Source organism: Rana temporaria, chromosome 2 (assembly GCF_905171775.1).
Source record: "Rana temporaria chromosome 2, aRanTem1.1, whole genome shotgun sequence".
In the NCBI taxonomy this organism is placed as follows: Eukaryota; Metazoa; Chordata; class Amphibia; order Anura; family Ranidae; genus Rana; species Rana temporaria.
Genome location: NC_053490.1, coordinates 45,402,026 through 45,425,988, shown reverse-complemented (window position 1 = coordinate 45,425,988; position 23,963 = coordinate 45,402,026). Strand labels below are relative to the sequence as shown.

At 43.0% G+C, this 23,963-nt stretch overlaps 1 protein-coding gene across 1 annotated transcript in view; it reads right to left on the bottom strand.

Moving 5' to 3' along the window:
* Positions 1–4,131: 4,131 nt before the first annotated feature.
* The window catches only part of DEUP1 (deuterosome assembly protein 1), a 102,018-nt gene continuing 82,186 nt past the window's right edge, over positions 4,132–23,963 (bottom strand). The window contains exons 12-13 of the mRNA XM_040340143.1: positions 11,148–11,418; positions 4,132–4,578 (exon numbers count right to left, since the gene is read on the bottom strand). Of these exons, the coding sequence (XP_040196077.1) occupies positions 4,399–4,578; positions 11,148–11,418 (451 nt within the window). The 3' untranslated portion in view covers positions 4,132–4,398. The remainder of the gene's footprint in view (positions 4,579–11,147; positions 11,419–23,963) is intronic.

Below are 23,963 nucleotides of genomic sequence, written 5' to 3'. Positions count from 1 at the left end.
CCTGCCTCTACGTGATTTTGTAATTTTTCAACCCAGCATTCCAGATTGCGGGCGACCACTGTGGCGGCCATGGCTGGTTTCAGACTGGTTGAAACTGAATCCCAGGCCTTTTTGAGGAGGGAATCAGCTCTTTTATCCATCGGGTCTTTTAGGACCCCCATATCCTCGAAAGCTAGGTCTGTATGACGAGACACCTGCGAGAAAGCGGCGTCTACCTTAGGTTTCTTGTTCCACACCTCTGTGTCACTGTCTTCAAATGGAAACCTTCTCTTAAGGGTCTTGGAAAAGAAGGGAGCCCGTTCAGGGTCTTTCCATTCCTTTTTTATTGTGTCAGAAAGGACTTTGTGGACCGGGAACACCCGGTGTCTGGATTCATCCAATCCTTGATACATTTTATCATGTATGGATAACTGAATCTTTTCTTCCTGGATGTCCAGGGTAGTATAAATTGCCTTAAGTAACTCATCCACGTCTTCCAAGGACAATTTAAATTTAGAGATTTTGCTACTATCTTCCTCTTGCTCCTCCTCATCTGAATCCCTGAGGGAGGCGAGAGTACTGGTTCCTTCATCTGCCGAATCCCCATCTGTTTGCCCAGATAACGGGATTTTTGGGCTAGGTGGTGGCTGCTGAGGCTCCCCCTGACTTGCGGAGCCCTGTGCGATCAGATCCTTAACTGAACCTAAAGAGCTCGCTAGTTCTTGAACTGAGGAAAAAAGGTCTTTATATTGTTGCGAAGTCTCTTCTTCCACCAAATTTTTAATGCAGGATCTGCACATTGGTTTTTGCCAAGAATCCCTTAAAGGATTTTTGCAAGATGGGCATTTCCTGGATGTCTCTAAGTGCCTAGTTTTGCCTGCAGATTTTTCCTGCAAAGGGATGAGAAAAAGAATTACCATCCCCTTTTTTCTTTTTTTTTTTAAATCACCCAGTGCTGCCACCACCAAGAAAAAAAAAAAAAGAGACTGGAACTAAGTGCCACCACCCCCTACGGTTAAACAGACCAAGAGCGTTAACCTGGACTGGTAACCACAGGCTCCCTCAGGGAGGAACAACAATAAACAGACCCATTAGTGTAAGAATAAAGGCACCGCTGTACCCCTCTTACCTGGGCCTGACCGGTGCCTGCAGCGCCTGTTTCCGCTGGTGCCGTCTGTCTCTCCTCCATTGTAGAGCGCAGTCACGATAGTAGCCGGAGAACGCAGTTTTTTTAAATTTTCCCGGCCTCCCGTGTCATCATCGGGGGCCGGAAGTAGCACCGGTCACCTGACCTGCCCCACAGACGCTGCGTTCCAGACGTCGGGAACCACTGCGCCACGCCCCCCCAGGAAACGGCGTCACCGTGCGCGACGCACTCGCCGGCCGGGACCCGGAACTGAGAGGCGGAACACCGCCGACCTGCGGCGGTTACCGCTCGGCCACCAGGCCCTACCGCAGTTCCTGGGCACAAGGACACCCCCTCCTGGGAAGCCGAACGCTCCACTGAGCCGGAGCGCCTGGGGACTCCTGAACGCCCCCCTCCCCGTGGAGGGGGGCCGGGATGGTCACTGAACAGAAAACAAACAAAGGTAAGCCAGAACCCCTCCGCCTTGGAGAGAGCGCAGCTCCCTGGTTCCCTATGATGCTTCCACCATGGCGGAGGAAACACAATAACTGAGGCCATGGTGGAAGAGGAGGGATCTTAAAGGATCATGTGTGTTTCCTGAAAAATGGGCGGAGCTGCGCTCTCTCCAAGGTTGTCCTGAAAGGCGATAAGAGAAATAAAGTATAATATGAAAAAAAATAAATGAATGAAAACGGCTCTGTTCCTCCGAGCTCATTGTCAGAAGCATACGCAAGTGTGTAAACTGTGTTCAAACCACGCATGTGAGGTATCGCCACGATCGTTAGAACAAGAGCAATAATTCTAGCACTAGGGCTCCTCTGTAATTTAAAAACAGGTAACCTGTATGAAAAAAAATTAAGCCTTGCCTATTGAGATTTTTAACCACTTAAGCCCCGGACCATATTGCAGCTAAAGGACCAGGCCCCTTTTTGCGATTTGGCACTACGTTGCTTTAACTGACAATTACGCAGTAATGCGACGTGGCTCCCAAACAAAATTTACATCCTTTTTTTTCCACAAATAGAGCTTTCTTTTGGTGGTATTTGATCACCTGAATAAAAATGAATATTTTTTACTTTTTGCCATGATAAATATCCCCCAAAAATATATAAAAAAAACATTTGTTTTCCTCAGTTTAGGCCGATACGTATTCTTCTGCATATTTTTGGTTAAAAAATATTTTTTTTTAAATATCACAATAAGCGTTTATTGATTGGTTTGCGCAAAAGTTATAGCGTCTACAAAAAAGGGGATAGTTTTATGGCATTTTTATTAATATTTTTTTTTTACTACTAATGGCGGCGATCAGCGATTTTTATCGTGACTGCGACATTATTGGGGACACATTGGACACTTGACACATTTTTGGAACCATTGTAATTTTTACAGCGACCAGTGCTATAAAAATTCACTGATTACTGTGGAAATTACAATGGCAGTGAAGGGGTTAACCTCTAGGGGGCGTTGTAGGGGTTAAGTGTGACCTAGTGTGTGATTCTTACTGTAGGGGGTGTGGCTGGGTGCGACGTCACTGATCGTCATTCCCTATGACAGGGAACAGACGATCACTGACAAGCCACTATGAAGAACGGGGAAATGTTTGTTTACACTTACCTCTCCCCGTTCTTCAGCTCTATGTGTCCCGATCACGGGTCCCTCGAGCGTGGTCATGGAGCTTTGGACCGGGTCGCAAGCGTGCCAGCGACCCATTGCTGGGTTCTTAAAGGGGCCATACCTGTACGCCCTTGTGCCCAGCCGTGCCATTCTGTCAACATATCGTCGTGCGGCAGGTGGTTAAGTACCGTTGTTTGTCACCATTCCACGAGCAAGTACAATTTTAAAGCATGACATGTTAGGTATCTATTTACTCGGCGTAACATCGGCTTTCACACTATACAAATAAAATTGGGCTAACTTTACAGTTTTCTTTTTTATTCAGAAAAGTGTATTTTTTTTTACAAAAAAATTGCGTTTGTAAGATCACTGCACAAATACAGTGTGACATTAAATATTGCAACAATCTCCATTTTATTGTAAAGCGCTGCGTAAACTGTGGGCACTATATAAATCCTGTATATTAATAATAATCATCATTTTATTGTCTAGGGTCTCTGCTAATAAAAATATATATAATGTTTGGGGGTTCCAAGTAATTTTCCAAAAAATAGTGATTTTAACTTGTAAACAACAAATGTCAGAAACAGACCTGATCCTTAATCTAAGAGGATGGGGGGGACACATTGGTCAGGAAGTATTGTAGTGCGATCTTTATGCTGGAGTCCCCAACATATACTGTAACCTGAGAGCTCATGTCGACGGGAGTTGTTTTCCTGCACTGGTCAACACAGGTTGTCAAAAACCCATTGACATCAATTAACATGGCAGTTCAAAGACTGCCATTGACCTGCTTTGCATTGCCTTTCTTTGGAAGCAGCCTGGCCTACTGAGGTGCGTTTGAAGTGCATGCCAGACGCTGCATTTGCTATTCGAGTAGTAAACGCAGCTTTAGAAAAGAACGCCGATCAACAAGAGCCCTAAAAGACCAACAGGTGATTCAATCCATCATACACCACCTATGGTGGCAGTACCTGTATGAAATATTTTATTGAAAAATTGTACTACGTAAGTATGGCTGCCATGGCCCTTCTGTAAATGCTTGTTCCTGGTCATAGAGATTTATTAACTTCTATGCTTTGTGTCACAGGTCTGGGGTAACTATGCAAATCAGAAGACTTCACATGCTTCCTCTAGGTAGATTCACTAAGTATAGGATGGCAAGAGAAAGCCAGACAACAAGCATTTTCAGAAGGTCGTCAGTAAAGGCAGGCTTTGTAGATCTCCTAGTAGAAGTATGTAATTTTATATATATATATATATATATATATATATATATATATATATATATATATATATATATATATATATATATATATATATATATATATATATATATATATATATAATATATATATATATATATATATATATATATATATATATATATATATATATATATATATATACACACACACACATACAGTTATTTCACTTTGAACATTGATAGCTTTGTAACATTATCTAGAAACTTTACATTATAAAAATTAATTTTTCAAATATTTTCATAAAACGTTGAGTGCAGACCACAGTTTGGAGAATCACAGTGTCTAAACTCTATATATAAACCGGCTTGGATGTATGCATTAAACAAAGCTTAGGTATGTAGGCATGTACTCATGGATCTACAATGGTTTTTTAATATAAAGTCACAAACAAGTATTCTTTTCTTGCTTTGCTCAGGAAGCTGCAATACATGTGCTGTATCCGTGTGATGTGTATTTGGTCACAGTGTCCTCCGACTGTCTCTGCAGTTCCTCAATGTGAGAATTCAGAATCCTCTCAAAGTCCTGAGCTCTTCTGTTCTCCTCCAGCAGGAATCTTTCTGCTGCCGCCAGGAAGGATTCTTCTCTGTCACACTACAATGGAACAAGATATTGCAGTAAGTGATAGTTCACCAGTCACAGCCAGGTCTCAATTCTATGGGGCTATATTGTCCTCTGTGATGACAACCATAGTGAACAGTGATCTCCCATGGGCCAGATGCAGCCATTTGCTTCCCTTACAAGGCACTATCCCTCCCACACAATTAAAGGGGTTGTAAAGGTAAATGTTTTTTCACCTTAGTGCATCCTATGCATTAAGGTGAAAAAACATCCCCCCCCCAAACCCCCGTTTTACTTACCTGACCCCTCGAAAGTCCCGCAGACGTCCATGTGATGGTCTTTGATTCCCAGCCTGGCCGTTAATTGGCTAGGCTGGACGGATTGATAGCAGCGCAGCCATTGGCTTGCGCTGCTGTCAATCACAGCGGATGACGCTGCGGGGCCAGGCGATACAGTCGGCGGCTATGCCCGCCGCTGTATTACGGGAGCGCGCTCGCAATAGCTTTCCACCATGCAAGCTCGCATGAAGGTAGAAAGCTTTTGCGAGGAGGAGCCCGAGACAGCCGCCGAGGGACCCCAGAAGACGGGGTCAGGGGACACCATGTGCAAAACGAGCTGCACAGTGGAGGTAAGTATAACATGTTTGTTGTTTAAAAAAAAAAAAATCTGCCTTTAGTGACCCTTTAATGAGGCGCTATCCTTCCCACTGACACCAACAGAGGGGCACCATTCCTCCTACTGATACCAAGGATGGGACACCAACAATAAAAGGCCTTTTCCTCCTACTGCCACCAGAAATAGGGCATTACTCCCACTGACACCAACAATAAAGCCCTGTACACACGGCCAGGAATCTCGTCAGGAAAAAAAAAACTTTGGTTTTCCTGATGATTCCTGGCAAGCTTTCCTGCCCGCCGAGTGTACACACAGGCCATTCAAAAGAACCGCCATCTTGCTACATCCTACACTATGCCTTGGAAGCTACCGTGCATGCGCCGAAGTCTCATCTAGCATGCGCGGGTTTCCATGGAGGCAGATTGGTATACAGACGCTCAGGTTTCTTGGCAGGAAAACACTGCCAAGAATCACAACGAGAAAATAGAGAGCAGGTTCTCTATTTTTCTCGTCGAGATTCCAGGCAGTTTTCTCGACGAGAATCCATACAAATGAGAGGTTTTCTCGGCAAAAAGCTCTGCCAGCAGTTTTCTTCCCGTTTCTGGGCGAGAAAAACGTGCGTGTGTACGAGGCCTAAGGGTCTTTTCCTCCTCCTACTGACCAAAAGGCACCATGTCATTTTTTTTTTACTTCCACTGACCAACAAGCCTGAGGCAATGGCTTTGATTTTAGAAAACTGGAGAGTACAAAATCTGGTGCAGCTCTGCATAGAAAACAATTAGCTTCTATTTTTTTGTTAAAGCTTACTTGAACAAGCTGAAATTAGAAGCGGATTGGCTACCATGTACAGCTGCACCAGATTTTGTGCTCCCCGGTTTTATTGAATCAACCCCCAAGGGTGAATGTCTCCACTGCAGCTAATCAAGCACACAGTATGGGGAACGTCACTTTTCACAATTGTGAAAGTTATTGGGTGATTGTAGAGCAACCTGGATCTGTTTTACTGAACAGCCAAACAGAAAAAAAAAAAAAGGATTATACCAAGCTCATGAGATCTAGACGTTTTAAAAACGGCCTAAGGATGGCAAGTGGTTAAGATGGCAAATACAGGTACATCTCAAAAAATTTGAATATCATGAATTCAACAGTCATTTAATTCAAAAAATGCATTACACACAGAGCGATTTTAAATTTTGATGATTACAGCTAGTGAAAACCCAAAATTCAGTATTTCAGAAAACTTGATTATTACATAAGACCAATAAAAGAAAAAAAAAGATTTTAATACAGAGATGTTGGCTTACGGAAAAGTATGTACAGTATAGTATGCACGCAATACTTGGTCGGGGCTCCTTTTGCATGAATTACTTCATCAATGAGGGGTGGCATGGAGGAGATCAGCCGGTGACACTGCTGAGGTGTTATGGCAGCCCAGGTATGTCAGCTCACCTGCATTGTTGGGTCTGGTGTCTCATCTTTCGCTTGACAATAACCCCCAGATTCTCTTTGGGATTTAGGTCAGGCAAGTTTGCTGGCTAATCAAGCACAAAGATACCATGATCATTAAACCAGGTATTGGTACTTTTGGCAGTGTGGGCAGGTATCAAGTCCTGCTGGAAAATTAAATCAGCATCTCCATAAAGCTGATCAGCAGAGGGAAGCATGAAGGGCTCTAGAATTTCCTGGTAGAGGTCTGCACTGACTTTGGACTTGATGAAACACAGTGGACCAACACCAGGAGATGACATGGCTCCCAAAATCATCACAAACTGTGGAAACTTCACACTGGACCTCATGCAACCTGGATTCTGTGCCTCTTCACCTTTCCTCCAGACTCTGGGACCTTGATTTTCAAATGGAATGCAAAATTTACATCTGAAAGGAGGACTTTGGACCTCTGAGCAAAAGTCCAGTCCTTTTTTTCCTTAGACCAGGTAAAATGCTTCCAACATTGTCTCTGGTTTAGGAGTGGCTTGATACAAGGAATGCAACAGTTGTATCCCATGTCCTAATTATGTCTGTGTGCGGTGGCTCTTGAAGCACTGACATCACCCGTCGTCCACTCCTTGTGAATCTCCACCAAATTCTTGAATGGCCCTTGCTTCACAATACTCTCAAGGCTTTGGTTATCCCTGTTGCTTGTGCGTCTTTTTTTACCACACTTTTATCTTCCATCAATAGGCTTGGATACAGTACTCTGAAGCCAATGCACTTTTGTGAATTACCCTCCTTGTGGAGGGTGTCAATGACTGTCTTCTGGACAACTGAACCAGACAGAGACCATTTAATGGCTCAGGAAACCTTTACAGGTATTTTCAGTTAATTAGCTGATTAGAGTGCGACACCATGAGGGTTATTTACTAAAGGCAAATCCACTTTGCACTACAAGTGCAAAGTGCACTTGAAATTGCACTTAAAGCGGGGGTTCGTCCAAAAAAATTTTTTTTTAAATTAGATCTAGCATACTAATGATACTAAGGACATTTATTTTCAGGAGGTCATTTTTTTTTCTCTGTACTTACCTTTATATCCTGATTTTGTCCAGGGCTTCCGATGACTGCGGGACTGGGCGTTCCTATCTTTCGGTTCGATGATTGACGGCTGGAGAAACAGGTCCCCTGTCGCACAACGCGCGTCAACAGATTTCCGGAAATAGCCGAGCTGCGAGTCGGCACTATACGGCGCCTGCGCAGTCAACTCTACACGGCAGGCGCCGTATAGTGCCGACTCGCAGCTCGGCTATCTCTGGGAATCTGGTGACGCGCGTTGTGCGACAGGGGACCTGTTTCACAAGCCGTCAATCATCGAACCGAAGGATAGGAACGCCCAGTCCCGCAGTCATCGGAACCCTGAGGCTGGGATAGGAACGCCCAGTCCCGCAGTCATCGGAACCCTGCGGCTGGGCTAGAGACGCCCAGTCGCGGAGTCATCAGAACGCGGACGCCTGGACAAAATCAGGATATAAAGGTATGTACAGAGGAAAAAAAAAAATGACCTGCCAAAAGTAAATGTACTTGGTATGCTGGCTCTAATGTTAAAAATTAGTTTTTAGGGTGAACCTCCACTTTAAAGTGCACTTGGAAGTGCAGTCGCTGTAGATCTGAGGGGGGCATGCAGGGAAAATAAAACATTGCCTTTTAGCTTGCACATGATTTGATAATAAAATCGGCAGAGCTTCACCTCAATTCAGAGGACTGCACTTCCAATTTCAAGTGCACTTTGCACTTATAGTGCAAAGTGGATTTGCCTTTCGTAAATAACCCCCCATTAAAAAATATGTACCGATCCTGGCATTAATGTCTTTATTCAGGCACTTCTTTTTATAAGGTGATCTACAGGGAGCACAGTAAACAGGAGTAGAATGAGAAATTCTGCCCAATTCAGAATCCCTCTCTTGTTGCAGGAAGATCTCCTATTCCTCCTTGATGATTGAGGCACACCAGCATCTAACTGGATCTGCATCAGGTGACCCACCAAGGAGATGATCCTGTGTCATAGAAGGAAACACATTTAAGACTCCAGGATATAGGTCAGAAGATGTGGATTCTCCAATGAGACCCAGAATGGAGATCGTAGGGTGAGCCAGCAGTCTCAATGTAGAGTGTGCCACATCAATAGGAGCCAAAGCGGTCTCTTAATTCCACACCAAGTATAACCTTGCCGGTAGAGATTAAAGCAAATATGATTAAAGAAATTAAACCCTCTGGGGTCAGAGGATGCCTTTTTAAAAAGAAACGTTGGGACGGGCTCTGCTGATGCCACTGCGTCATTTCATTTTATCTACATCCTTTTAATATCTTCTCAAATGTGAGTGTCCATTTTTTACTTATATAATAAATGTTTCTTGTTGAAATGGTATCACAATGCCCTTCACAGTGGGCATTTGGCGCCTAATTAAGCTCAAAAATCAATCAATCAATCACAATACGTGGCCTATTTTCTCTCCTTCTACCGATTTATTATTTGGATGAATTGCCTTTGAGTTTGTGTCACTGCATCCTTGGTTGAACCCTACTAGCAACAATATTATGACGGTCTTCCGCCTCATATGTCTACATTGGAAGCCGTGTATGCGGATATATCTTCCTCCCCTGGGTGTGCTGCACCACAAGCTCTGTTGACTCATTGGGCGTATGCCTAGTTGGGTTCAACATATCGGGTAAGCCTCTCTTTTTTATCGGTGGTGGAAAACCTACAGACAACTGTTTTATTATTACTCACCTTGGACCGTCACTTCATCCACTGGAAACACTTTATGGACTATATAAAAACTATGCACTAGCCCTTTGTCATATTTAAATGTGTCACTGTTCATTATATATTTTATTGAATGACAATATTTGATTTATATTGTATATACCACAGTGACTCTCTGCTATCAATACGTGTTTGAGTAACAGGTGTTCACGTTTATCATATTTAGCGCTGTACTTTACCACTTCAAGTATAAGGGGGGGGGGGGGAAACCCATACTTCTTTTAACCACTTAACGCCCGCCGCATGCCTATATACGTCCGCACAATGGCACGGACAGGCCTTCTAGCGGGTGGGGGGTCCGATCGGGACCCCCTCCGCTGCGTGCGGCGGGCGGGATCCCTCGGGGAGCGATCCGGGACGACGGCGCGGCTATTCGTTTATAGCCGCTCCGTCGCGATCGCTCCCCGGAGCTGAAGAACGGGGAGAGCCGTATGTAAACACGGCTTCCCCCTGCTTCACTGTGGCGGCGGATCGATCGAGTGATCCCTTATATAGGGAGACTCGATCGATGACGTCCATCCTACAGCCACACCCCCCTACAGTTGTAAACACACACACAGTGATCCTTAACTCCTACAGCGCCCCCTGTGGTTAACTCCCAAACTGCAATTGTCATTTTCACAACAAACAATGCAATTTAAATGCATTTTTTGCTGTGAAAATGACAATGGTCCCAAAAATGTGTCAAAATTGTCCGAAGTGTCCGCCATAATGTCGCAGTCACGAAAAAAATCACTGATCGCCGCCAATAGTAGTAAAAAAAAAATAATTAATAAAAATGCAATAAAACTATCCCCTATTTTGTAAACACTATAAATCTTGCGCAAACCAATAGATAAACGCTTATTGCGATTTTTTTTTACCAAAAATAGGTAGAAGAATACGTATCGGCCTAAACTGAGGAAAAAAATAAATTGTATATATGTTTTTGGGGGATTTTTATTATAGCAAAAAGTAAAAAATATTGAATTTTTTTCAAAATTGTCGCTCTATTTTTGTTTATAGCGCAAAAAATAAAAACCGCAGAGGCGATCAAATACCACCAAAAGAAAGCTCTATTTGTGGGGTAAAAAGGACGCCAATTTTGTTTGGGAGCCACGTCGCACGACCGCGCAATAGTCTGTTAAAGCGACGCAGTCCCGAATCGCAAAACCTGGCCTGGGCATTTAGCTGCAAAATGGTTCGGGGCTTAAGCGGTTAAATATGTGGAGGGAGCTGAAGGTTCGAATTTACCAAACATCAGCCTCGAAACCTTAATGACTTGGGAGAGGATCTGCAAAGAGGAGCGAGACAGAATCCCTCCTGAGAAGTGTGCAAACCTGGTGGCCAACTACAAGGAACGTCTGACCTCCAATTGCCAACAAGGGTTTTGACCCCAATTACTAAGTCATGTTTTGCGAAGGGGTCAAATACTAATTTCAGTCATTAAAATGCAAATCAATGTATAACTTTTTTGAAATTCGTTTTTCGGGATATTTTTGTTGTTATTCTGTCTCTCACTGTCAAAATAAACCTACCATTAAAATTATAAACTGATCATTTCTTTGTCAGTGGGCAATGGTACAAAATCAGCAGGAGATCAAATATTTTTTACACTCACTGTAAGAATTGGTAAGCTGCGATAGATTACAATTTTGTTTTTGAGATTAATGATATAAAAATGATGCATGCATAATACAAATCAATTATGACAAAATCATACATAAAAACATCAAATAAGTATTACTTACAGATGAAGAAGTTCCATCTAGCTGATCATAAATACAAATCAGAGACTGATCCATCTCTGAGAACTGGTGGCCACTGTGTAGAGATGTCTCACTATGTAGAAGAGGCAGAATGGCTTCCAGGCAGCTCTGATCCATTAGTAGGCTCTGGGATGGCGTTCCCCAGCCACTGTCAAACGGAGTAAGCTGGCAGGCACCCCGCAGTGTTAAATTATTACTTGTAGTGTTATTTAGCCGTTTTAGCATCCCAAGGTGATTTTCTTCATTACATAATCTGAAATAAAAAGTATGATTACAACATTAAACTATTACTGCAGCAAACTCATATCTGACCCAATGCCATTAAATATTTTCTGAATGATCATAAAGCTTTTCATGTGTGCAATGAAGAGGACCTTGAAAGCTGTAATGAAAACATTACACGATCTTTGCAAGCGTAAGAAATGGTCTGTGCTGCATAATAGCGCAGTATTAATGTCACAGAAGATAAACACAATTCATGTACTGCAGAGCAAACTTTATATTCAATTACAGCCAACTACAAAATGAGGTGCAAATTAAAATACCATTCTACAAGCAATATTGCCACGCAAACTTATATGAATAGTATACACACACACGCCAAAAAAAATCTCCCTGTTTACAAAGCCAGCTCCATAAAGAGATGGGTTGATGCGTTTGGTGTGGAGGAACACAAGTGGCCTGCACAGAGCCCTGAACTCAACCCTACTGAACACCTTAACCACTTAACCCCCGGACCATATTGCTGGTCAAAGACTAGAGCACTTTTTGCGATTCGGCACTGCGTCGCTTTAACTGACAATTGCGCGGTCATGCGACGTGGCTCCCAATTAAAATTGGCTTCCTTTTTTTCCCACAAATAGAGCTTTCTTTTGGTGGTATTTGATCACCTCTGCGGTTTTTAGTTTTTGCGCTATAAACAAAAATAGAACGACAATTTTGAAAAAAATGAATATTTTTTACTTTTTGCTATAATAAATATCCCCCAAAAATATATATAAAAAAAAATTTTTTTTTCCTCAGTTTAGGCCGATACGTATTCTTCTACATATTTTTCATAAAAAATAAAAATAAAAAAAAAAACACCACAATAAACGTTTATTGATTGGTTTGCGCAAAAGTTATAGCGTTTACAAAATAGGGGGTAGTTTTATGGCATTTTTATTAATATTTTTTTTACTAATAATGGCGGCGATCAGCGTTTTTTTTTTCGGTACTGCGACATTATGGCGGACACTTCGGACACTTTTGACACATTTTTGGGACCATTGCCATTTTTATAGTGATCAGTGCTATAAAAATGCATTGGATTACTATAAAAATGCCACTGGCAGGGACTAGGGGGCGGGGAAGGGGTTAAGTATGTTCCCTGGGTGTGTTCTAACTGTAGGGGGGGTGGCCTCACTAGGGGAAATGACTGATCCCTGTTCATACATTGTATGAACAGACGGTCAGGCATTTCTCCCCTGACAGGACCGGGAGCTGTGTGTTTACACACAGCTCCCGATCTTCGCTCTGTAACGAGCAATTGCGGGTGCCCGGCGGCGATCACGACGGGAGTCAGGGACGAGCAGGCAGCGCGCCCCTAGTGGCCGCTTAGAGAGCTGACGTTATTGTACGGGTTCTCACGCAGGGGAGCCGACCTGCCGCCGTAGAACTGTGGCGGCAGGTCGGCAAGTAGTTAAAGAGGATCTTTAGTCATTTTTGAAAAAATTAAAAGTCAGCAGCTACAAATACTGTAGCTCAGGGGTGCCCAACCAGTGGCCCGCGGAGCCTTCTGATGTGGCCCACGACCTGCTTTGGGATAGCAGGTTCTCAAGCCCAGACTGCGGGTTGCCGACACGCCATCCCAGAGTATCAATGTTTTGAATGAAGCCAATGGTAGAGGAAGCAAGCGGCTGCGGAGGAAGCAGAGCCCCATATGATAATGCTTCCGAATAGTGCCGGCTCATGTCACAAGCGGAGTGATACCAAATGCATTCTGCTTGGGACAGCAACAGCCGGAGATACCTGAATGGAAGACTGTTATTAATGGTAAGTTTGTTACTAAAAGCAGTGCATATATGGGCATATCTGTTCTGCAGTGGTTACTGGACTGCTTTCGAACCGATCCGCAGGTGCAGCGCAGTGCACCTTTGGGTTACCTGCACTGAGCCATAGACTTGTGTTATTATCGGCGGGTTTGGTGCGCTTTCAGAAAGTGTGTCACACCTGCAGGCTATAATAGACATTGATGGCAAAGTGCAGCTAACCCAGGAAAGCCACAGGTGCACTGTGCAGCCTTAGGCCCCTTTTACATGATTGATTCAACCCACGCAGACCCTCCATTCACCTCTATGGAGCAGCAGATGTAAATGGATTTGTGTCCATTTGCACCCACCTACCTCCAATCCGATCCACAAAAAAAACAAAAACAAAAGGGGGGATTCGTCCCCTTCCATCAGGTTGGATTGGATGGGAGGGCCCACAGAGTAGAGTGGGCTGTGTCAGTGTCTGCTCTGCATATACAGGATGGACACGGATCAGTCTTCTGTCCGCTCCACTTACTGTGGCCCGCAACCAGTTACTAAGTCACTTAAGTGGCCCTCGCTCTTCAAAAGGTTGGGCGCCCCTGCTGTAGCGGCTGACTTCTAATAAAGAGTCCTTTGTCTGTCAAAGGATCCAGTGCTGTCCTCACCCGGGCCTGTTCTTTTCTGGTTTCTTGGGTCCCTGGTGCTGCCATGTTGACTGTGGGAAGCTGGTTGGCTCTCTATGAATGGTCCCACAGCCTCCCGGGAACTGCAAAAAGGAGGCTCAGAATGGCCCTTTTAAAGTGAAAGCAGAGTTCCACCCGTTTTTTAGTTTATTAAAAGGTCAGCAGCTACAAAAAGTGTAGCTGCTGATTTTTAATAAACGGACACTTACCTGTCCTACGGTCCAGTAATGCGGGCATCTGGAGCCCTGCTCCTCTCCCCGTCCTCTCCACGGTGCCATCATAGAAACTGTGGACACCCAGCTGTGACAGCTTATGGCTTCACGGCCAGGTGTGCACTGGCCAGGCAATCTTCTGGGACCTGTGACGTGTTCCAGAAGACTGCTAGCAGGGAGGGGCCGCCTAGGCGGCCGAGAAGAGGAAGGAGGAAGTGGGACAGGAAATCCCACTAAAAAGAAGGTTACCACTTCCCTCCCCAAAAAAAATGACATGCCAAATGTGGCATGTAAGGGGGCGATGAGTGCTTAAAGTGAAAGTTCCACTTTTGGGTGGAGCTCTGCTCGAAGTTCTGCTTCGAGAATGAACCAGAATGCCAACTGTAATTCAGATCTTCTCATTCAAGGTCTATCGCAAATGCTCTTTGGGTTTAATGGGCAAAAATTCCCACAGCCACACTTCCAAAATCTTGTGGAAAGCCTTCCTAGGAGAGTGGAGGCTTTTTTTGGCCTCAAAGGGACCAGGGGCGGGCTTTCTATATACATGTACATGGTCATGGACTGGCATGTCCATCAAGCTCCTAAAGATGGGATGAGACAGTGACAGTGCATTGTGGGGACTTTCATTTTAAAAGCACAGTTCCAACCAAATACATTTTGTTTTGTCCATCAATTTTTTTTTTTTTGCAGTGTCAATAGCCATCGGGGAGATTTTTCCATTCTTACTTTGTAGTTAAAAAGAAAAGAAATGGACGCATTTTCTAACAGGGGTTAAAGACAATTAAAGGAAGGCTGAGAATCTCTGATGGGCATTAATGTCTTTGTCTCTAAGGAGAAGATCCCTTACTTTGATCACCAGGATAGAAGTTTACCCCCGACGGGGACACAGACAATGATAAAACCGAAATACCGTATTTATCGGCGTATATCGCGCACTATTTTCCCCTTAAAATAAGGGGAAAATCGTGGGTGCGCGATATACGCCAATAGCCGCTTCCCGCGCTCAGTTTGAAATCCTGCGCCGACATATACCGAGTGCAGTACACTCGGGTACATTCGGCCAGGCTCGGCTTCGCTCATGCTCACGCATAAACATCACAGAGCGTGAGCGCGAGCTAAGCCGAGCCTTGCCGAAAGTACCCGAGTGTTCTGCACTCGGTATATGTCGTCGGAGGGGTTCGAACTGAGCTCGGGAAGCTGGGACTCGACGTGAGGCGCGCGCTGGAGAACCCGGGAGGACACCATCGAGGCCGCAGACGGACGCCGGACCGGACGATGGGCGCTGGGAAGACACCAAAACTGTAAATAATAAAATCATATAACTTTTTTTTTTACAGGAATTTCGGGGGCAACATTAGGGGTGCGCGGTATACGTGGGAACGCGTTATACCGCGATAAATACGGTATGTAAGAAGCAGTATGAGTGCCACACCAATGGTCATAACACAGTCTTTTTTCATTTGTAAAAGGAGAGCCAACGCGTTTTGAAGGTTCAAACATTCTACCCTCACCAGGGCTTAAATATTAAAGTTAGATGAAAATTACTGGATTTATGAAATGCTTGTAAAAAAACTAATAATAAATTAATATATATATATATATATACATACATACATACACACACACATACATATACACACAGTGCCTTGCGAAAGTATTCGGCCCCCTTGAACTTTGCAACCTTTTGCCACATTTCAGGCTTCAAACATAAAGATATAAAACACATTTTTTGGAAAAACAACAAGTGGGACACAATCATGAAGTGGAACGAAATTTATTGGATATTTCAAACTTTAACAAATAAAAAACTGCAAAATTATTCAGCCCCCTTAAGTTAATACTTTGTAGCGCCACCTTTTGCTGCGATTATAGCTGTAAGTCGCACATCGAGAGACTGAAATTTTTGCCCATTCCTCCTTGCAAAACCGCTCGAGCTCAGTGAGGTTGGATGGAGAGCGTTTGTGAACAGCAGTTTTCAGTTCTTTCCACAGATTCTCGATTGGATTCAGGTCTGGACTTTGACTTGGCCATTCTAACACCTGGATATGTTTATTTGTGAACCATTCCATTGTAGATTCTGCTTTATGTTTTGGATCATTGTCTTGTTGGAAGACAAATCTCCGTCCCAGTCTCAGGTCTTTTGCAGACTCCATCAGCTTTTCTTCCAGAATGGTCCTGTATTTGGCTCCATCCATCTTCCCATAGATTTTAACCATCTTCCCTGTCCCTGCTGAAGAAAAGCAGGCCCAAACCATGATGCTGCCACCACCATGTTTCACAGTGGGGATGGTGTGTTCAGGGTGATGAGCTGTGTTGCTTTTACGCCAAACATAACGTTTTGCATTGTTGCCAAAAAGTTCGATTTTGGTTTCATCTGACCAGAGCACCTTCTTCCACATGTTTGGTGTGTCTCCCAGGTGGCTTGTGGCAAACTTTAAACGACACTTTTTATGGATATCTTTAAGAAATGGCTTTCTTCTTGCCACTCTTCCATAAAAGCCAGATTTGTGCAGTATACGACTGATTGTTGTCCTATGGACAGAGTCTCCCACCTCAGCTGTAGATCTCTGCAGTTCATCCAGAGTGATCATGGGCCTCTTGGCTGCATCTCTGATCAGTCTTCTCCTTGTATAAGCTAAAAGTTTAGAGGGACGGCCAGGTCTTCGTAGATTTGCAGTGGTCCGATACTCCTTCCATTTCAATATTATCACTTGCACAGTGCTCCTTGGGATGTTTAAAGCTTAGGAAATCTTTTTGTATCCAAATACGGCTTTAACCTTCTCCACAACAGTATCTCGGACCTGCCTGGTGTGTTCCTTGTTCTTCATGATGCTCTCTGCGCTTTAAACGGACCTCAGACTATCACAGTGCAGGTGCATTTATACAGAGACTTGATTACATTGTAAAAAGGTTTGAAATATCCAATAAATTTCGTTCAACTTCATGATCGTGTCCCACTTGTTGTTGATTCTTCAAAAAAAAATTACAGTTTTATATCTTTATGTATGAAGCCTGAAATGTGGCAAAAGGTCGCAAAGCTCAAGGGGGCCGAATACTTTTGCAAGGCATATATATATATATATATATATATATATATATTTATTTATTAGGGCTGTGCAAATTAACTTTTAATTAATCTATTAATCTTTAATTTTTTTGATCGATCAAAATCTTTTTGATCGATTAAAATTCTTTTGATTGGTACTCACCTCTCCGCCGCCTTCTGGGCCTTCAGGGAGTTCCGTCAGAGATCCAGTAACGTCACGGACACTGGCGGGCCTTGCCGTGTCCATCTGAAGGGCTCCTTTGCTGTGCCTTCATATCTGCATGCCGGCGGGACCTTACTATCTGCCACACTCAAGGGCTGTTACACTTCCCTCTATCAACCTGGGATTCTACAACCATCCACTGGGAGTTGTGATAGTTCCCTTCATGGGACATCTACATGCCGACGGACTGATGTTAACCTCTCCTCATCTGGATTCAGCAGTGGCATCGTTGTACACATTTTTATACCAGTATCATACTTAGCTACATGTTTTTATGACTGCTTTTGGTATCGTTTGGTATTACTCGCACCATTTTTACAGTTTATGTAGCTACATCGATTTTATCTCCAGTGCAATATTTATTTGGTTACCTACTTGAAGACTATAAAAGTTTTAATGCTATTCCCATCGAGCGCTGCCTTTGTGTGTTTTTGTATCCTGCTATCCATTTTTCCAGTGGTTGGTAGCTGCACTGGGAATCAGCTAAAAGTAGTTGGATCTGTATGTGCGTTATAATTAATCGAAATTAGTCGATTAATCGATAAAAAAAAAAATAGATTAATTGAACAGAAAAATTTTGATCAGTAACAGCCCTAATATATATATATATATATATATATATATATATATATATAAATAGTCAGACGACAAGTACAGTGCCTTGAAAAAGTGTTCATACCCCTTGAAATTTTCCACTTTTCGCCATGTTACAATCAAAAAAAGTATGGACTCAGACGGCTGAATTAAAATGCACGCCACACACTTTTCAGATATCTGTAAAAAAATAAAAACTTGGAAAACCATTTATCATTTTCCTTCCACTCCACAATTATGTGCCACTTTGTGTTGGTCTATCACATAAAATCCAAAAAAAAACATTTACGTTTTTGGTTGTAAAATGACAAAATGTGGAAACTTTCAAAAGGGTATGAATACTTTTTTAAGGCACTGTATGTAATAGGAGAATTACATATGGATAGTCTTTTCTAGGCTCAAGCACAAGAGACCAAAACATTCTGGGAGTGTTAGAGGCTGACAACAGACGTGTATTTGGTATCTGCATATACAAGACTGGTAGGAGCGGGGAAGATTTCATGCCGTCCTCACTAGAGCTCCTGGGACCAAAAGACAAGAATAAAATAAATTCCTTTCATCCGCTTCACAAACCAATTGAAAAGAAAACCATGCTGAGCGCGATTATTTATATAATAAATATTCTATTTCAGTAATGGCGGAATGGTTCCTCTAGCATTTGTAATTTTCCAAAAAGGCGGCTCGAGCCCTCTTTTCCTGTGTGGCTGGAGCATTAATCTGATGTATTAGCATATATATCTGTATTATAAAGCACGCAGCCCAGTGTAACCATGGTGAGCGCTGGACTCCATGCAGAGTTATATAGAGATTTCACTATAGGGATTTTTCTTTATACTTCTACATCTTGCAATAAAGAACACCTGTCCAAGGAGGCAAGATGTTGAATTGTTAATGTGCGCAATATGGACTTTTTATAAATTTTAATTACCGTAAATTAAAGTAAATTAGTATTGCGTTGGGTACTTTAAAAGTTTATGTTACTTTCAGCTGGTTCCCTGACCTTTCATCATGAGAACTGCTCTCTATACACGAGCCAACTTTGTTTTCTCCTCTATTGGATAAAACGTTTACAATTATATATCTATCAAGATTGGTCTCCCTGCAAGGTATATATATGTCTGTCTCCGTGTCTTGATGGTAATTTTGTTTACGGGACTGAACAGTGCTCTCTAGAAAATGTGTGTTTGTTAATGTTTTAATATTAAACATATTATTCTGCTTTTAGATAGTGAGACCCGTTGCTCCCGTTCTTGCAAAATCCGAATGCGTCCTGATGAAGCCTTACAGCGAAACATGTTGATGCACTTGGGCTCATACTATATACTCTGTAATCTCTTGTATATGGTTTTTAAGCAATTGTCTCCCTTGTATACCATGTATGTGTTGATACAGTATTAAAGATTATTATTTTTGGATACTACTATTGTTTACTGTGTCAAAGTCCGACCTGGGGTTACCCTTTCTTTGTATTTCCCCAATTGATTACGGATGAGGCAATGTGAGTGCTTTCTATATTTAATCTACTTTAAAAGTCACTTGTATCCTTTGGTGATGTGTAACTTCAGGTGTGGTACCCCATATTGGTTTAGATCACGGATTTATATAAAAAAAAAAAAAAAAAAAAAAAAAAATAATAATATATATATATATATATATATATATATATATATATATATATATATATATATATATATATATATATATATATATATATATATATATATTAGTGCTGTCAAGCGATTAAAATTTCTAATCGCGATTAATCGCATTAATGTCATAGTTAACTCACGATTAATCGCGCGATTAAGGAGGTTCACCCTTTAAAACATTTTTTTTTGTTTTCTTTTTTTTTTTTTTATAATATTAAATTGTGTTTTTTTATTTTTTTACATTTTGATCACTTTTATTGCTGTCACAAGGAATGCAAACATCCCTTGTGACAGCAATAGCTGGTGACAGGTACTCTTTATGGAGGGATCGGGGTCTAAAAGACCTCCGAGCCCTCCTTTGCACTTCAAAGTATTCAGATCGCCGAAAACGGCGATTCTGAATACTGTGTACTTTTTTAAATCCGGCGCCATTGGCAGCCGAGAAACCCGGAAGTGACGTCATGACGCCGCTTCCGTGGTTTCAATGCGGAGACTGAATCAAAGCCGTTTACGGCTTAGTGTCAGTCTCCGCCTGGACACAGAAGGCGCCGGATGGAGGATCGGGTCTCCCGGTGGGACGGGAGGCCCGGTCAGAGCGGCGAAAGGCGGCGGGAGGGGGGGTGTCCCCTCCCGCTCCTCCGGCATAACAACCGAGCGGCTTTTAGCCGCATCGGTTGTTATGTTTGGATAGCCGATCGCCCGCTCTAAACAACGGTACCGGGATGATGCCTGCATCATCCCGGTATAACCCCCGAACGCCGAGGACGCATATATGCATCCCGTCGGCGTGAAAGGGTTAAGAGGTACGTGCTGACAAAAAAAAAAAAATGTTTTAAAGGGTGAACCTCGTTCATCGCGCGATAAAAAAAATTGACGGCGTTAAAATGGGTTTGTGTTAACGCCGTTAACGCGTTTAACTGACAGCACTAATATATATATATATATTTGCAGATTTTGTTTACTAACTCTGTGGAGAAGAGGACGCCGGGACGCGCAGAGCAGGTGAACTGGCTCAGGTGAGTAAAACGGGGGGGGGGGGGGGGCACCCCATATTAATATTGGCACCCCATATTAAGTAAAACCGTTGCTTATGTAGCATCATTACGCTGAACAGGAGGAAGTTCTTCCACCAAGAATTCTATTTTGGACCAATTGTATAGGAGCTAGACTAGGGGTGTCCAGCCAGGCATCCCATATATGTTCAAATTTGATTGGACTGCCTCAATGTATATAAACCAATTTCTCATTTAGCAATGTTGCATTCACAGCAGTGATCCATTCCTTATGGGAAGGAGGTGTTGTAGAATCATTTCTGTGCTATAAGTTTCCGAGCAATAAATACAATTCTAAAAGGATAGCGGTGTATGTGTGGTGTACAGTTCCTCATCTAACCAGCCCAAGAGACAAAGTTTAGGGTCTAATGTGAGATTACCGTATATACTCGAGTATAAGCCAAGTTTTTCAGCACATTTTTTTGTGCTGAAAATGCCCCCTAGGCTTATACTCGAGTCACCTTCTTGTGCCTGATCTCCCAGAATTTGGGGAGCCGGTATCAGCCATAGGTCCCCTGGACCCCAAACTTGGCACACATGTAGCCCCACTCTTCCTGTATAAGTGTGCAAAGTTTGTTGCCGGGCACCCCTTCCATAGACTCCCATTTTAAACGGTCATTTCTCCAGTGACTTTGGGGACCCGGTACCGGCCGGTCGTAGGTCCCCTTGGCACACATGTAGCCCCATTTCTCCTCTACAAGTGTGCAAAGTTTGTTGTCTGGGGGACCTACGGCTGGGAAGCACAGATTTTTCAAAGCCAGGCACTCCTTCCATAGATGGACTCACATGTTAACCACTTCCGGACCGCCGCATGTACATTTACGTCGGCAGAATGGCACGGACAGGCACATTGGCGTACCTTTACGTCCCTGCCTAGACGTGGGTCGGGGGTCCGATCGGGAACCCCTCCCGTACATGTGGCGGGTTCCCGTGGCTTCAGGATCGATCCGGGACGAGGGCGCGGCTATTCGTTTCTAGCCGCCCCCTCGCGATCGCTCCCCGGAGCTGAAGAACGGGGAGAGCCGTATGTAAACACGGCTTTCCCGTGCTTCACTGTGGCGGCTGCATTGATCGAGTGATCGCTTTTATAGGGAGACTCGATCGATGACGTCAGACCTACAGCCACACACCCCTACAGTTGTAAACACACACTAGGTGAACCCTAACTCCTACAGCGCCCCCTGTGGTTAACTCCCAAACTGCAACTGTCATTTTCACAATAAACAATGCAATTTAAATGCATTTTTTGCTGTGAAAATGACAATGGTCCCAAAAATGTGTCAAAATTGTCCGAAGTGTCCGCCATAATGTCGCAGTCACGAAAAAAAATCGCTGATCGCCACCATTAGTAGTACAAAAAATAAAATAAATAAACGCTATAAATTTTGCGCAAACCAATCGATAAACGCTTATTGCGATTTTTTTTACCAAAAATAGGTAGAAGAATACGTATCGGCCTAAACTGAGGAAAAAAAAAAATATATATGTTTTTGGGGGATATTTATTATAGCAAAAAGTAAAAAATATTGATTTTTTTTTTCAAAATTGTCGCTCTATTTTTGTTTATAGCGCAAAAAATAAAAACCGCAGAGGTGATCAAATACCACCAAAAGAAATCTCTATTTGTGGGGAAAAAAGGACGCCAATTTTGTTTGGGAGCCACGTCGCACGCGCAATTGTCTGTTAAAGCGACGCAGTGCCGAATTGTAAAAACCCCTTGGGTCATTTAGCAGCATATTGGTCCGGTCCTTAAGTGGTTAAACGTCAGTCTAGTCATAGACACAGTGAGGCATGCACATGGACACAGTGAGGCAAAGTGAGGCATGCAAAAGGGTGTTTTCTGTGGTAAAATTAGGTGGGTCGGCTCGAGTATATACAGGTAAGCTTCCATATACTGTTTATTGGTCCAAGCAGCTTTATCCAATATCTCGTCAGTTTTGGACACTTTCATAGCATATGAAGTAGTGTGCCATTATACACCTCACATCTTGGGCAAGCATGTCGTTTCTGCAGAGTACGATAGGTGCGGTGGATAATAAAAAGGGGAGTACGTTTCTGAGCTGATGACAGAGACTCTAGGTACATTGTTGAGAATAGTGGACCATTCTTCATTTGAGACATGTCTTAGGTTCTCTGACCATTTAGTTCTACACAATAGAGACATAGCATTGGAAATTTGAGACATGAAAGAGCTGTATAAAAGACAGAATTTGTCCTTTCCTAGAGGAGGAGGTTACAAGTTGAGTAAGTATCTTTGGGTCACCCAACTGGATAACTTAGATTGGTCAGAAACGACGTGCCTGAGCTGTAAGTATTGGTAGAATATATGGTCCAGTAAACCAGTGGTTCTCAACCCTGTCCTCAAGTATCCTCAACAGACCATGTTTGCAGGTTTTCCTTTATCTTGCACATGTGCTTTAAATCATAGTCAATGGCTTGGTATTTTGTAAAGCTATTTTATCTAAGAGAAATTTTCAAAACATGGCCTGTTGGGGGTACTTGAGGATATGGTTGAGAACCACTGCGGTAGACCATATTCCTCTTTCAATGTCTGGAAATCTTTCAATGGTTGACTTTTAGAAAGTTGCGGGATGTAGTGTATACCATAACCAGAGCAGTTAGTAAATCCCTGAAATTTTGTAGTTCAGGGTAATTCCTGTTCTTAACCACTTCAATACCCAGCCATAGTAATATGATGTCCACAAATGGGATCTTCCATCCTGGGTGGACGTCATATTACGTCCTGGGCTTTGTAGGGGGATATCTGAATGATGCCTGCAGCTAGAGGCATCATTCAGATATTCTTCTCTTCTGCCAGTGATTCTGCACACGATAAGAACGATCATAGCGACAGTTCCGCCGCTTGATTGTTCTTATAGGCGGCTGGAGGGGACATCCCCCCTCCCGCCACCATCTGGTGCTTCTCCGGGCTCTCCTTTGCCATCGGGGGCCCGAAGAAGGAATCGTCCGGCGCTGGTGTCTTGTCACATGACAAGCATAGAGATGACCAGATGGTCACCAGTCATCTCTATGACTGCGGCTAGTAAGCATGAGATCGGTGAATTTTTCTTCACAATCTCATGCTTTCAAGCCTGGAGGAGAGATGTGGGGTCTTATTGACCCCGCATCTCTCCATAAAGAGGACCTGTCACACACCATTCCTATTACAAGGGATATTTACATTCCTTGTAATAGGAATAAAAGTGATAAAAAAAAAGTGTAAAAATAAAAAAAAATTAAGTAAAAAAAAAAAAACATATTTTTTTTTAAAATGCCCCCAGTAGCTCGTGTTTAGAAGCAAATGCACACGTATGTCCCACCCACATA